The sequence below is a fragment of the Trichosurus vulpecula genome, chromosome 1 (assembly GCF_011100635.1).
Source record: "Trichosurus vulpecula isolate mTriVul1 chromosome 1, mTriVul1.pri, whole genome shotgun sequence".
Taxonomy (NCBI): domain Eukaryota; kingdom Metazoa; phylum Chordata; class Mammalia; order Diprotodontia; family Phalangeridae; genus Trichosurus; species Trichosurus vulpecula.
In genome coordinates, this window is record NC_050573.1 from 467804815 (window position 1) to 467821327 (window position 16513).

General features: G+C 38.4%; 1 protein-coding gene across 1 annotated transcript in view; it reads right to left on the reverse strand.

Moving 5' to 3' along the window:
- Positions 1-325: 325 nt before the first annotated feature.
- Positions 326-16513, reverse strand: part of LOC118839958 (carnitine O-palmitoyltransferase 2, mitochondrial-like) — a 36232-nt gene continuing 20044 nt past the window's right edge. Inside the window, exon 5 of the mRNA XM_036747476.1 lies at positions 326-660. Within this exon, the coding sequence (XP_036603371.1) occupies positions 326-660 (335 nt within the window). The remainder of the gene's footprint in view (positions 661-16513) is intronic.

The following is a 16513-nucleotide window of genomic DNA, read 5'->3' on the forward strand; positions in this document are numbered from 1 at the left end:
AACAGAACAAGGACAATCTAGGACAAGATATTATTGACATTTTATTTCACTGATTAAAACTCTCCAAGTCTTTTCTTATACATAGGATTATTAATTCTTGGTTCCAAGAATTTTACTTGTTGCTTTCTACACAGTGAATGTTTTCAGTAATCAGCATTCAAGGAAAGCCATATTCTCACACTAGATAATGCTACATAAACTGAAGGGAAGAATATACTATGTAAGATAACTCTAGGGTAAAAATACCACTTTAGCTATTTTTATATCTCTATTTATGGACCAAGAAAATACTTTAAAAGTGTACACTAATTGTTCCCTTAAATAGTCAGTGTTGTTTAAGTGACCTCCCTTCAAAAACTTCAAAAAAATCATTTAAACTACTTTCAAGATCTAATAGAAACTCATCCAAATCTCTTTCCATATATGAAGTAATGTTACACCCTAACCAGTAGTCATAGATATTATATCCAATTCCAAAGCCATCTGGTACAACTGGTCCAAACCCACCAAGGAAAACTGAAGGACTATTTAATGTACTAGTTGAAAGGATGTTATAGTTAATGTATTGGTAGGCTGGGTCCTGGTAAAATTCAGGCATAGGGTCACCTCTGGATTCTGCAAGATACCTCAATGCAAATAAATGTCGATCAAATCCTTGTCCTAAATTAGAAAACAAAACACATTTAAATAAGCAATGTCACATTTAAGATAAATCACTTGTTTTTAAAATGAGTAATTACTTGGTCAACTTAAGGATGCAAACAAAAGTATCTATAGATAGTCCTTGACTTAGTAATAATTATCAACTTTGAAGTCTAATAGAGAAGTCATCTTGCCTTCCAAGTCAACCTGTACTCTAAACCTCCTTATATCTGTTGAAGAGTTTACCATCTTCTCAATCATCCAGGTTTACAACCTCAACTCCACTCTCCCCACATATCCATTAAGTTGGCAAATCTTGCCATTTCTGCCTCCACAACATTTATCACATGTGAGGCCTTTTCTTCACTCACACAGTCACCACCTTGGGCCCTCGTCACCTATCACCTGGATTGTCTCCTAAGCCCACCTGTCTGAAGTCTTTCCCCTCTCCAAACCATCCTCCATAATTGCCAAAGTGATCATCCTAAAACATAGGCCACCTCCCTATTCAATAAACCCCAGTGGCTCCCTACTGACCTTGGACTCAAATGTTATTTTATCTTTATCCCATCCTATTTTAGCTTCTGCTTTATAATACGCATTATTGAGTAGCAAATGTATACACATGGAGATAGAGCCAAGATGGCAGAGTAGCAGGAAGAAGTACAGCAGACTCCCCCTCAAAAATCCTTCAAAGAGATCAGGAAAATGCACTAGCTAGAATCCTGATGGGGAAATGCAAGAAAAAGTCACAGTGAGTCATTTTCCCAGCCCAGGTTGGCTTCAAGAGATTAACAGAGAAGTCTGTGCATACTGGACATGGGGTTTGGCCAGGAGTCAACACTAGCACCCAAACAGAGGCTCTGCAGCCGGGCAAGAAGAGGTCCAGCCCCAGACCAGGGCACTACAACAAGAAGAGGTGACAAGTGGTGGCTTTGTTGCCTTCTACCCATTTCTAGATCACAGATCCAGAGTGGACTCAGAAGAGGTAAGGAGCTGTTGCAGGCCCTAGGCAGTGTACAGAGAAAGAAGGAAATTTCAGAAGCAAGTAGCAGTGGCTCAGACCCCAGAAGCAGAGTGGGATCTCAGTTCCAATTATTATGGTGACAGGGATGTTAAGACACAAACCAAGAAGAAGAAAATGACTTTAAAATATTTACAAGTAAAGCCTCAAAGGAAAATACAGCTCAGGCACAAACTCAAATAGAATTCCTGAAAGACAAGAGGTTTTTTTTATAAGTTTTAATATTCTTTAACCAATGAATGAAAACTCTTAAGAAAAAAATGGGAAAAGAAATGAAAGCTATGGAAGAAAGAACTGGAAAGGGAATTAACAGTTTGGCAAAAGAAGTAAAAAACCTTGTCTAAGCAACAAACTCTGAAAATCGTGATGGACCAGGTAGAAGTCAATATTCCATGAAATAACAAGAAAAATTAAAAACAAAAGACTGAAAATATATAAGAAAATGTAAGGTATCTCCTAGCAAAAAAACTTACCTGGAAAACAGATTAAGGACAAAAAAAATAATAATCATTGGACTATCTAAATGCTATGATCAAAAAAAGTGCCTAGACATTGTATTTCAAGAAATTTTAAAAGGAAACTAGTGCTGCTTAGAACCAGAGGAGAAAGTAGATAAAGAAAGAATCCACTAGTCACCTCCTAAAAGAAATGCCCAAATAAAAACTCCCAGGAACATCATAGTCAAAATCTAGAGCTTCTAGGTCGAAGAAAAAAAGAAATACTGCAAGCAGCCAGAAAGAAAGAATTCAAATTCCAAGGAGCCACAGTTAGAATCACACATGATTTAGCAGCCACCACTATAAAGAAGTGAAGAGCTTAGAATCACATATTCCAGAAGGCAAAGGCTTCCAAACAAGAATAACTTATCCAGACAAATTGAGTATTATCCTATAGAGGAAACATGGATCTTTAATGAAATAGAGGACTTCTAAGCATTCTTGATGGAAAACCAGATCTGCACAAAAACTTCGAAGTTCAAACACAAAAAGTTAAGAGAAACATAAAAAGGTAAACATGAAGGAATAATTATAATGCACTAAACAAGGATTAACTGCTTACATTCAAAGATGGAGAGCTGATACATGTCTCCTCTGAACTCTATCATTAGGGGCAAAGAGGGAATCTAATTAAACAAAGCCTGGAAGTGTCTTGATGTCTTTAACACTGGAATGAGAGCAAAATGGGGGTGGATGGGGAAAGGAAGTGGGAAAAGAAAGAAAGGTTAGGGAAAATTATTTCAGATAATCAGCACACACAAATAAACTATACAAATAAATAAACAGCTATACAAACAAAGAGGAAGATGGCAGGGGGCAGGGCAGCACATTGGGTGCAGAAATATATTTTACTCAATAGGGCAATATGAATGAAAGGAGAGAAGAGGGAATTAGAAGAATAAATTAAGGGCAGGATTAGTCTTAAAATTGACTAAGGATGTACAAAACTATTTATAGCCCTTTTTTGAGGTGGAAAAGAATGAGAATCTGAGGAGGGGTACCCATAAATTTGGAAATGGCTGAACAAGTTATGGTATGTAAAAGGTATGGAATACTATTAAGTTGTAGGAAATGATGAAGGAAATGTTTCAGAGAAACCTGAGAAGACATATATGAATTGATGCAGAGTGAACAAAAACAAGAGAACACTTTTATGGCAATATTGTAAAAACAAACAACTTTTTAAGAAATAAGAACTCTGATCAGTGTAATAACTAACCACAATACTAGAGGACTAATAATAAGACATGCTCCCTGCCTCCTAATAGAGAGGTGAAGTACTCAGAGTGCAGAATGAGACACACACATACACACACACACATCTGGGTGTGTAATACGTTTGACATATCCAATGCAGAAATTTGTTTTGCTTAACTATACATGTCTGAAACAGGGATTTCTTTTTTTCATTTTCAATTGGGGGTGAGAGTTGGGGTGAAATGGGAGGGAGAAGGTGGATCTTTGCTGATTGAAAAACATATGTGTGTGTATATATAAAAATGATATATACATAGTGAGGGTGTTGCTCAAAATTTCAAAAATTTTTAATAGGGTTAATAGGTTTAATAGGGTTCATGATCAAATAAGTTTGGATACTATCACTCTTGTCAAACTGTCTTACTTGCTTTTCCCTTGTCATATTTAAGTTCTTCTCATTTTTATGCCTTTGGTCTCATGCCAATCCTTATGACTAGAATGCTTTTCCCTTCCCCCAGCTCTGACTTCTAGAATCCTGCCCATCCTTCAAGAACCAGCTCAAATGCTATCCCCTCAAGAAAGTCTTCCTTGATCAACCCTTGGAAATGATTTCTTCTTGTGACCTTAAATAATACAACACCTATTCTATGTTGTCTTCTCTGCACTATATATATTACACATTTGTATCATCATCTACTCTCCTAAATTGTAAACTCCAAGATGGCAAGGACTGTGACTTAGAATCTTATCTTTAAAGCTAAAATGAATCTCAGGAGCCATCTAGCTCACCCCTACCTGAAATGTCTTGGCTATAAGGTGTGTTCAGGGAAGACTAGTATTTCTGGTGTGAGGACTGCTTTCCACCTTTGGCATCCACCGCCTGTGGCTCCAAGAAGCCGCAGCATGCACAGTGGTCACACCCTGGTAAGCCATTTTGGCAGATGGGCTAAACGAGATTGAGGGTAACTAAGGGGTCTCAAACCCTTTGGTGAGTTAGGGGGTATCTATGCCAAACATGCGAAGACTTTCCCTGGTGGATGAGAACAATCTGTTCCAATGGCCATGAAGGCGGATGAAGCATGCCCTGTGGAGCACTTAGAGATTGGTTAGACATCTAAGATGCCGAGGTCATCTATTGCATCCTGAGCCATCACCAGTTAGCTTGACTTTGACTTGCCACTAGACTTGGATGATTCTGGAACAGAGAGTGAGTCCAATGATTTCATGCAACTCTACTTCGCTTAAATCCAATTTATGCATGAATCAGAAGACATCATCCATACCATTTTACCATTTTTACCTATCTCAGAATCCTGTGGTGACAGGCAAGAGATGAAACAGCAGGTGTGGATACCCTGTAAACTATAGTTGCAAACCTTGCACACAGGGAGTCCAGGCCATACAGTCATCTTCTCACTAGACTGAAGCAGCAATGAGATTTGGCAGCCCCCTTGGTGTCTGAGCAGCCTCTTTAAAGAACCATGCTGCTCCCCTTCTGGTATGAAAAAGGGGCTAGAAAATGTGTCCTAAAAATTGTCTGCTTCACCCAACCCTGACTTGCTTACTGCAACGGGTAGGGATCCCAGCCTAAGGTCAAAACACACACAAAAAAGTGTGCAAAAACTTTTGCAAAGATCATTTCCCTCACCATCAGTACATGAAATGTATGTATGCTTAAGAACAACATGAAATCCAGTAGATGTGAAAGACGAACAGCTCTTGTTGCAAGAGAACTCAGCAGTTATCATGTTCAAATAGCAGCCCTGAGTGGAGTAAGGCTAGCAAACGAAGGCCAGCTTACCAATGTCAGAGCTGCTGGATATGTGTTTTTTTTTTCTGGGGTGGCCTCAGTGAAGGGGAGTACGGTGAAGCTCAAATAGGTCTTGCAATCAAAACTAATCTAGTCTATAAGCTTGTTTGCCTGCCAAAAGGACAGGCTCATGACAATGTGATTGCCACATGTAGGAAAGTGCCACGCCATGAGTGCGTATGCTCCCACTATGACGAAACTTATGAAGTCAAAGCAAATATTCACATTTGACAAAAGTGGTGGCCCCAAGGGAAGACAACTACCAGAAGACACAATGTCAATAGATTAAAGCACTTCTCTGAGTGGGAACAGTTTGTTGCTAACTTGGATGGAAAGTTGAGCCAACACACAACTGGCAACAGTGGTGCAGAAAAGGAGTGGGCAGCTTTCAGCCATTTGGTGCACAGCACCACATTTACTAATCTGGGCCAGAACACTGGCAAACATCAAGATTGGTCTGATGAAAATGATAGGGAAATTCAGAAACCTGAAAACTCTACAGGGTTTATCAGCAGGATATTTCATCCATCTCTAAGCAGGCAGTGTTTAACTCCATCAAAAGTAAAATGCAAGTGAAGCTCAGAGAGATGCAGGATTCTTGGCTCAGTAAGAAAGTAGATGAAATTCAGTTTTATGCTGATAGTAATAACCCAAAGCAGTTTTTTTGATGCCCTGAAGGATATTTAAGGGCGAAAGACCTATGGTGCATCACCAGCACTCAGTGCTGATGGAGCCACATTGATTAGTGATAAGGACATGATCCTGGAGAGATAGGCTGAATACTTCCATAGTATTCTCAACAGACCATCATCAATCAATGCTGAAGTCAATGATTTTTTACCTCAGATTAAAGTCAATCCCTCTCTAGCATAACTTCCAAATGAAAAAGAGGTTTTGAATGCCAGTGGACTCCTCTTGTGTGGCAAAGCACCTGGTGCCGATTCTATTCCAGCTGAGATTTACAAGGGAGGGGGTCCACTGCTCATATAAAAGCTGACTGAAATTTTCCAGGTTATAAAGAAAGAGGAGGTTATCTCTCAGGAGTTCAAGGATGCCTCTACTGTCCATCTCTTTAAAGGTAAAGGAAATAGATTGTCCTGTGACAGTCATTGGGGGGAAGGGGAGTCCTCTCTCAGTGTGGCTTCAAAGGAATGGTCGATATGGTGTTTGCTGCCCAACAACTCTAGGAGAAATGTCAGGAGCAGAACAGAGGTCTGTATACAGTATTCATTGATCTGACCAAAGCCTTTGATACTGTCAGTCATGAAGGCTTCTGGAAAATTATGTCAAAATTTGGTTGCCTGGAGAAGTTAATCAGCACTGTATGTCAATTTCATGATGGCCTGCTTGCCCAGGTTCTGCGTAACGGACCATGCTCTCGGATTTTCCCAGGCACTAATGAAGGCTGCGTGCTTGCTCTCATGCTCATTTTTAGCATGATGGTTTCCACAGTGTTGTTAGACTCCTTCAACAGGGGCAAAAACAGCATCAAGGTCAGCTATTGCATTGATGATAAATTATTTAATTTGAAAAAGCTACAAGCCAAGACTAAAGTGGAGGGAGAGTTGGAACACGGCTTTGTTGTTGCTGTTGCGGCTGTTCAGAGACGACTGTGCGCTCAATGCAGCCTCTGAAGCTAAGATGAAACAAAATATGGACTGATTCTCTGCTGCTTGTGCTAATTTTGGCCTAAGAATTAACACCAAGAAAACACAGACTCTCCACTAGGCAACACCACACCATCCACACGTTGAACCGTTGATTACAGCAAATTTTGAATATTGCGGGTTAGTTCACTAACTTTGGCAGTATACTTTCCAGGGACTTACATATAGACGATGAGGTTAGTGTTTGGGAATCTCCAAAAAAAAGTGTGGGAGAGAAGAGGCATTAGACTGCCTACCAAACTGAAGGTCTATAGAGCCACTGTGCTGACCTCATTGTTGTGTACCTGTGAAACCTGGACAGTCTACCAGAGCCATGCCAGGAAACTGAATTGCTTCCATTTGAACTTAGGAAGATTCTAAAGATCACCTGGCAGGGTAAGGTACTGGACACTGAGGTCCTTTCTCAAGTTAAACTGCCAAGCATTCAAACTCTACTACAGAGAGTGCAACTCCAATGAGCCGACCATGTTGTTCGAATGCTAAATGTATATTTGCCTAAAAGACTATTTTATGGACACAAGATAAGCACTCATATGGAGATCAGAAAAAGTGATATAAGGACACTCTCAAGGTTTCTCTGAAGAACTCTGGAATTGTGTGACATGGGAGACATTGACAAAGGAATCCCCAGCATGATGTGCCCATATTAAAGAAGGCACTGTGTTGTAAAAGCAAAGCAGTTGCTTTGAGCTGTGGCTCAAAAGAAACATGAGATGTGCAAATTTAGAGAAATCTCCTCTCCAAATGTTCATGTGGATGATTTGTGCTGTGGTAAAGCCTTCCAAGCTCATATTGGTCTGACCAGCCACAGTTAGACACACTGTACCTTGACCCCAACATAATAATGTCATTTTGGTCCTCTTCGAGAATAAAGGACAACAGTCTACCAACCACCTGAAATGTGACTCTCCAAGATTTCTGACAGGAAATGACAACACTTAAAAATAATCTTCTAATTTTTTTCTGTAAATCCTAATGTTTACATATCAAATTAGCCTAAATTGAAGTAAAACTATGACTGAATTATGTTTTTCAAATCAGCAAACATTTATTTGAAAAACATCTTATTAGGCACTGAACATCCACAAGTGAAATAATTCATAACAACATTCACTCAACATTTAAGCTCTTACTGTGTTCAAAGCACACTGCTAGTAGAAACATAAAATTTATAAAAGACATGGTTCCTGTTCTGATAGGCATTACAATCTAATGGAAAGGGAGAGGTATGAAATACAAACAAATAACTGTAATACGCAGCATCGCATGAAAAGTGCTTCAGTGTTACAAAATTTAAGAACTATTTGAGGTCAAAAAGCAAGAGTTGTTAGCAACTAGGAGATCAAGAAAGGCTTCATGGAGATTGTACTTGAGTGTCCGAACCTAAAAGGATGGGTAGGAATTCAGTAGTTAAAGAGAAATAAAAGATGGCATTCCAGGCAAAAGAAATAATATGACAAAAAACACTGAGGCAAAGTATATTTGGGAAACACACAGGAGTCGTTAGACTGGATAGTAAGGCTAGAAAAGTATGGTGCCAGACTGTAGAAGACCTTGAATGCCAAAGAGTTTGAACTTTATTCAGTAGGCAACTGGAATGTGACCAGCGAGTAAAAGACTCAGTTTGATTATAAAATTAAAGGCTTGGATTACATGATATCTAAATTCTTCCAGCCCTAAATACCATGAATCTTGTAAAAGATTACTACTGCAAAAGTCTGAAGGGTAGAAAATCATTCTCAGGAAGACATTTTAGAAATGTAGTAAGTAGTGCAGTAGACCAAGGTAGTGGTAGTAACAAGAACCTATATTAGGATGGTGGCAATGGGCATAAAAGATGGATATGACAAATGCTGCAGTTGTGGAATTGACAGGGCTTTGAAATGGATTAGATATGAGAGATGAGGGAGGGAGAAGAGTGAAAACTGGCCCTAAGATTTCAAACATGAAAGACAGGATAAATGGTGGTAGGACAGGTAGAAATAATTTATAAATATAAATAAGTTTTGGGGAGAAAGATACCATCCTTGATTTGGGGCATGAGTTTGAGGAATATGTCAGTGCTTGATACAGATAGGTAGAAATGTCCTATGAGAAATATGATGAAGCTCTGGAGCTCAGAAGAGATGTCAGCACTTGATATAGATTGGGGAGATATTTGGATACAGATAGTAGCTGAAGTTAGTGGAGTAAATGAGATGTTAAGGAAAAGGATGCAGAGACAGAAAAGAGTTAAACATGGGTTATTAAAGAAGACTCAGATTAAAGGGTCAGGAAGAAGATAAATATCCAGCAAGTGAGATTAATGGATGAACCATTCAAAAAGAGGAAGAAACAATGCAGTCCCTCTGAGGCTGTAGGAGCAAAGATACTCAAGTAGGAAGGAGTAGTCAAGTATCAAAAACTGTAGAGAACTGTAACAACAACCATACTGACATACCCATGATGGCTGTTATCACAAGTTCTTTAATCTGATTTTAAAGGAAAGCAATTTTAAAGGGAGTCAGCAGTCTTCTTTAATTACATTCACTAGTTCAGGGGAAAAGTCAGCCCCCTGAATGTCAGAGAAAATACAAGCAGAGAAATTAGCATAAAGACCAACAGACAGGGCTCTGACTGCCTGAACCAAAGTAATACTGCTATATACTTTACATACACCACTGGATTGAGAGAGCCTTTATATCTGAGCAGTTGGTGAGCTCTGAACATATGGGTACTCAGAGTCTCGACCAGGAAATCAAAAGATCTTTTTTCATGAGTGAATCCCCAAAGCAAAATACCAACTCAGAGTATATATACACTTCTCAGAGCCAGAAGGCATCACAACCCTCATGACTCAGTGCCTAATCAACTTCGTACCAAAAGGTGTGAAAGCCTTACTACAAGCAAACCTCCCCTAAGCAAGCTTCCCTTAATGGGCTCCATGTGGAGCCTATTAATGGGCAGGGAAGATCTTCATATCCCATTAACATTACAAGAACTCAGGGAAGATGGGGATTGAGAAAAGACCAAATGATTTGACAAAATATGACATAGTCATTGATCTCAGAATCTCATTCCAATAGGAGACACATAACAAGTATACAAGTAATTACAAAACAAGAAGAGAATGCAATGAGTGCAAAGGAGAGAGGCAAAAGACTATAACAAGTATGAAGAGGCAGAGCTCTTCTACAACTTGGGGGGTTTGGAAATGCTTAATTGAGAAGGTGGAACCTAAAAACCAAAATAAATTTTGTTTAGTAAGCAAAAAGGGAGTTATTGAAATGGCCTTTGCTTTATAATATAATTCACTGAAATTTTCACTAAATTTGCCTTTGCCTCTCAGTAGCTTGCTTCAGTTGATAATACTTCCTCTATGTTTTTTTTAGAGGGGGAAGGCAGGGCAATTGGGGTTAAGTGACTTGCCCAAGGTCACACAGCTAGTAAGCATGTCAAGTGTCTGAGGCCAGATTTGAACTCAGGTCCTCCTGACTCCAGGGCCGGTGCTCTACTCACTGCACCACCTAGCTGCCCCTTCTCTATGTTTTACTGTCCTTTAAAGACTGTCTTATCCTTGCCAACACCTTATTGGTGCTTGACTGTACAGACGTTCTATACTATTTTCATTCTTTATGGCTCAATCTGGCAGGTTTTTTTGGTTCCTCTGCAACACCATTCACTCTCTTAAAATGGACTCTCTATAGGGCCTAAAAATATTCTGATGGAGGAAAAAAAAAGACAAATATATAGTGACCTAAACCTTAAGCTATCATATTGACAATTAATTCTTCCACTGTATTTTTCCAGATCTATTTTCTGCAAAAGTTTGTGCTTTCTCCCTCTGCAAAGTTGATGTTTATATGCACCTCCAAAGTTCTACCTTTTCTCAGCCTTTATTCTCATCTCCTGGTACATCATTCATTAACTTCCGATTTTTCTTTATGATGATATAATAGATTATTTTCTTCATCATTCCTTACTGTACCAGTTGATCATTTTATCAACTTTTGTATGCTTTATAAAAAGCAAACATTAAGGAAAGTCTCTCCCTCTTGCTTGTATTTTAAAATTAACAAAAGGAATGAGGCCTCTGGAGATGAAATATCTGATTACTCAGAACAATGACTTAAAAATCTAGGCAGGAAAAGATAACTGGATGAAAATGTCTATTGTGCAGACTATAACACACAAGTGAATGGCTAATTCATCGAACCAGTATCTATCTATGACAGACATTGCAGATAGACAGGGAGATGGATCCAGAATTCAATAGGAGAAAGGGATGCTGCTAGAGTGTCATTTTGTAAACTATGCAGTCCTCTTAATGATAAGTTACTGAACACAAAAACACATTTTTTCAATACCAATGTTCTCCCAGTGATCTAGTGATATTCTATGCTTGTGAATCTTAGAATACCACAATCTCCAAATAAGTTGAAGGCGACACAAAGGGCAATTGAAAGTTGATGGATGAAGTAGATTATAGTATATTTGTATACAGTGTACACCAATAATGAAATGATGGATATATTATCCAATATATATAAGAAGTACCTTGGTCACATACGGAAAGCAAGGGATGACAGCTAGAGAGCCTAAAAGACCTACAGAAGGCTTCTAGAATCCTCACTGGAGAATCTATGGGGGAACATAGATAAAAATAACTTTATAAATCTGCATCAATCAATAAACACTAATTAAACATCTACTGCGTGCCAGATACTATACTAAGCAGTAGGGATGTAAATACAAAAGTAAAAGTCTTTGCTCTTCAGGAACTTGTATCTTCTCATACAAGACGGACTATTTTATATATATTTTATACACATGCAATAAATACAAGATAATGAAGGATTCTAAGTGGCAGGGTACAAATACAAAAGTGAAAATTCTTGCTCAAGAGGAATTTACATTCTATCAGGGGAGATAGCATGTACATATAGGAATAGTCAGAAAGCCATCTTGGCTGTTCATAACGTCTGACATAAAGTCTTATATGGATGGAAAGACAAGATGGAGTTAGATTGTGATGAAGGGCTTTAAAGGAGAGAGGAAGTAAAAGAGAGCCACTGGAGTTTAAGGAAGGAAATGGCTAGATTCGTATTTAGGAAAAACTACTTCAGCAACTTTTTGGAAGATGGATTCAGGTGTGGGAGAGACTAGAAGAAGACAGTCTAATAGTCCAGGTAAGGGGTAAAGAGCGCCCAAATAAGAATGATGGCCATGTGGGTAGAGAGAAGAGGCTAGATCCAAGAGATATCATAGAGGTAGAAATGACAATATTTGGAAAAGGATTAGATACTTGGCTTGAGTGTAAGGAATTGAGGATGATACTGAGCTTATATAATTTTGGACATGATGAGTTTGCAATGCCTCCATTTTTAATATGAAGTTCCAATAAGCAGTTGGTAATATGGGACTATGGCTCAACAGACTATAGCTGGATGTACAGATGTTGGATTCATCCTTATAGACATAAATACGTATGAGTTGATGAGATTATCAAGAAAATAGAAGGAAGAAGGCCCATAACAGGCCTCGTGGAACATACACCATTAGGGGGTGTGATATAAACAATGATTTAGTAAATAAAGAGTGGCTAGACATATCAGAGGGAAACCGAGAGGAGGACAAGGTCAACAATGTCAAAGAATAAGGACTGAGAGAAGTCCACTGGACATGGCAATTACGAAATCCTTGGTGATTTTGGAAAACTACATTTATTGAATAATGAAAGGGAAGGGAATAAGCATTTATTGAGCACTTACTATGAGGCAGGCACTGGACTAAGTGCTTTACAAATATCTCATCTGAAGAAGTTGGAAGGCAGATTGCAAAGCGTTGAGAAATGAGAAAAATGAGACAATGAAACTGGACAGCTTTGACTAGGGTTTTGGATGAGAATGGGAGGAGAGGACAAGAGCTTGAAGGAATAATAGGGTCTACTAATAGTTTTTTAAAGATGAGAGAGGGACCTGAGCCAAGATGGTAGATCGGGGGCAGCCATTCAGCTGAACTCTCTCAGCATTCTCCTCCAAACAACTTTAAAATACTGCTTCAAATCCAATTTTGGAAGGGCAGAGTCACCAAAAGATCAGGGTGACATTTTTCTAATCTAAAGAAACTTAGGAAGTTGGCAGAAGTCTGTGACACCAGGGCAGAGGCCTGTCTGGAACTGGAATGCACACGTGCATGCACACACGCACACACACACGAATGGCAACAGCAACTGCAACAGCTCTGGGACCTCTCAGACCAGAGATGGTAAGGCAGTCAAACTAGTCAGAAAGAGATCACAGAGAAGGACCCTTTGCTGGCACTGGGTACAGCTGGCACTGGTTGGCAACTCTACTGTCCATACATGGTTCCAGGGCAGAGAGGGGTGCTGGTGGTCAATCACAAGGAAGCAGGGACTCTGGTCACAATTCCATGGCAAAGAGGAATTCTAGCACTTGTGGCTGCATAGGACCAGGGGCCCTTTCTGGGTAAAGACTAGAGCACAGACTAGGATAGCAGTGACCATATCTCTCTCAGGATCCCACCACCCTGGAAGCATCAAAAACTTGCAAACTTCCAAAACTGGCTGTAAAAAGAGTAGCAGAAAAAAGCCTGAACGCTGGGACAGTGCCTACTCACCCCAAGGTGAGCAGAGCCCAACTTTAGCATAAAATTCAAAGTCAAAAAATAAGCTTGAAAAATGAGCAAACAGCAAAAACAGAAACTGACCATAAAAAGCTACTACAGTGAGAGAGAAGAGACAAGACACAATTCAGAAGACAGCTACAATGTGAAAACAGCTACCAAAAAAAGCTTCAAAGAAAAATGCTAACTGGACCCAAACCCAACAAGAATTTCTGGAAAAGTTAAAGAAAGAGATAAGAGTAGTAGAAGAAAAAATGGGAAAAGAAATGAGAGTGATGTAAAATATAAATGAACACAGAATTAACAGCTTGGTAAAAGAGGCACAAAAAATAGTGAACAAAATGACTCCTTAAATAACAGAATTGGCCAAAAGGTAAAAAGAGGCACAAAAATTCACCTAAGAGAAAAATTCCTTAAAAAGCAGAATTAGCCAAACAGAAAAGGGGGTACAAAATCTCACTGAAGAAAATAATTCTTTGAGAAATTTGGAACTATGCCCAAAGGGCTATAAAACTATGCATTCTCTTTGATCCAGCAATACCACTTCTAGGTCTGTATTCCAAAGAGATCATAAAAATGCGAAAAGGACCAACATGTACAAAAACATTGATAGCAGCTCCTTTTGTGGCGGCCAAGAATTGGAAATTGAGGGGATGCCCATCAATTGGGGAATTGCTGAACAAGTAGTATATGAGTGCAATAGAATACTGTTGTTACATAAGAAAGGATGAGCAGGTGGACTTCAGAAAAACCTGAAAAGACCTGAATGAACTGATGCTGAGTGAAGTGAGCAGAACTAAGAAAACATTGTACACAATAACAACAACATTAGCAATGCAATGACCTAAGACAATTCCAAAAGACTCGTGATGGAAAATACTATCTACATCCAGAGAAAGAACTATGGAGACTGAATGCAGATAGAATCATACTATTTTCCTTTTTAAATTTTTTTTCTTTTTCATGGTTTTTTCCTTTGGTTACAATTCTTCTTTACAACATGACTAATTTGGAAATATGTTAGTATGATTGTACGTGCATGCCATTTACCCAAGACGGGAAGGGGAAGGAGGGGAAAGAAAATTTTAAACTCATAATCTTATAAAAGCAAATGCTGAAAACTAAAACTAAATTAAAAAATATTTTTTAAAAACTAAATCCTTAAAAATTAGAATTGGGCAACTGGAAGCTAAGGACTCCATGAGACATCAAGAAACAATAAAACAAATTCAAAAGAATGAAAAAAAGAAGAAAATGTGAAACATCTCATAGGAAAAACCAAATAACTTGGAAAATAGATCCAAGAAAAATAATTTGGACTACCTGAAAGCCATGGTAACAGAAAGAACCTAGATACCATATTTCAAGAAATTATCAAAGAAAACTGGCCCAATATCTTAGATCTAGAGGGTAAAATAGACATTGAAAGACTCCATGAATCACCTTCTAAAAAAGAACCCAAAATGAAAACTCCAGAAATATTAGAGCCAAATTCCAGAGCTCCCATATAAAAGAGGAAACACTTCAAGCATCCAGAAAGAAAGAATTCAAATACCATGGAGCAACAGTCAGGATCACACAAGATTTAGCAGCTTCAAGATTAAAAGAGCAGGGGGCTTACAATATGATATTCTAGAAGGCAAAGGAGTTAAAATTACAACCAAAAATCACCTACCGGCAAAACTGAGTATAATCCCTTCAAAGGAAAAATGGATATTTTATGAAACAGAAGACTTTCAAGCATTCCTGATGAAAAGACCAGAGCTGAATAGAAAATATGACATTCAAACACAAGACTCAAAAGAAACATAAAAAGGTAAACATGAAAGAGCAATCAAAGGGGCTTAAAAGATTAAAATTACTTCTAGCTTATCCTCATTAGAGATAATGCTTGCTGATGATTTTAGATAGATATTACTCTTAATTTTAAGGAAAGCTCCACTTACTTCTATGCTTTTTAGTGTTTTATATAGGAAAGAGTGTTGTATCTTGTCAAAAGCTTTTTCTGCATCTATTGAGATTACCATATAATTTCTGTTGTCTTTGTTATTGATATGATCAATTATGCTGATAGTTTTCCTAATATTGAACCAGCCCTTTATTCCTGGTACAAATCCTACCTGTTCATAGTATAGATACTTGTGATATACTGCTGTATTCTCCTCAGCAAGTTCATTCCCATAGCTGTTTGCTATCGCTAAGTGTTCTGGGTGGGTCTATGTTGCTTGTGTGACTCTGGATTTCTGAAGGATGTGGTTGAGAGCAAGACCACAATGACAACAGTTCCAGGGTTAAAGAGAAGTATCAAAAAGAAGGACAAACTCAGGTCTGTTGAAAACTTTTAAAAGACAAGAAAATGTTGATGGATCAGTATACTGAGCAACCAATATTCTATAGGCCAAATGCTTAAGAAGAACGAACTAAAAATTTTGAATCAAAGCTGTGATACACCACCAGGGCTGTGGCACACAGGGCTCAAATATTATGAATTATTAAAGGTCATTAGTGAACAGAGAAAAGAGTAGAGGAGCCCATATTTGTTCCATGATAACTATAGAGTTTTTTTTAAATAAATATGTAATCAAATGAAAAAAAAAGATTAAAATTGTTTACATTCCTATATGGGAAGATGATACTTGTAACTCCTAAGAACTTTATTGTTATTAGGGGTCTAAACAGAGAGAGTATGAATAAATTATGATGCAATAATCTGCCCAAAAAAGGGGGGTGCAAAAGAGGGATGCACTGGGAGAAGGGGGAAGGGAGGAGTAGAATGGGGAAATTTTTCTCACATAAAAAAGCGCACAAGAAAGAGCTTCTACAATGGAGGAGAAAATGGGAGGGTGGGAGTGGGGAGAAATACTTGAATCTCACTCTCTTCGGAATTGGTTCAAAGAGGGAAATATATACACACTCAGTTAAAATGTAACTTGCCTTCTCAGTGGGTATAGGACGGAGAGAATTTGGAACTCAAATTTTTTAAAAGAACATTGAAATTAACTTTTAAAAAAGATGAGGGAGATTTGGGCAATGGTAGGCAGTAGTGAGAAGC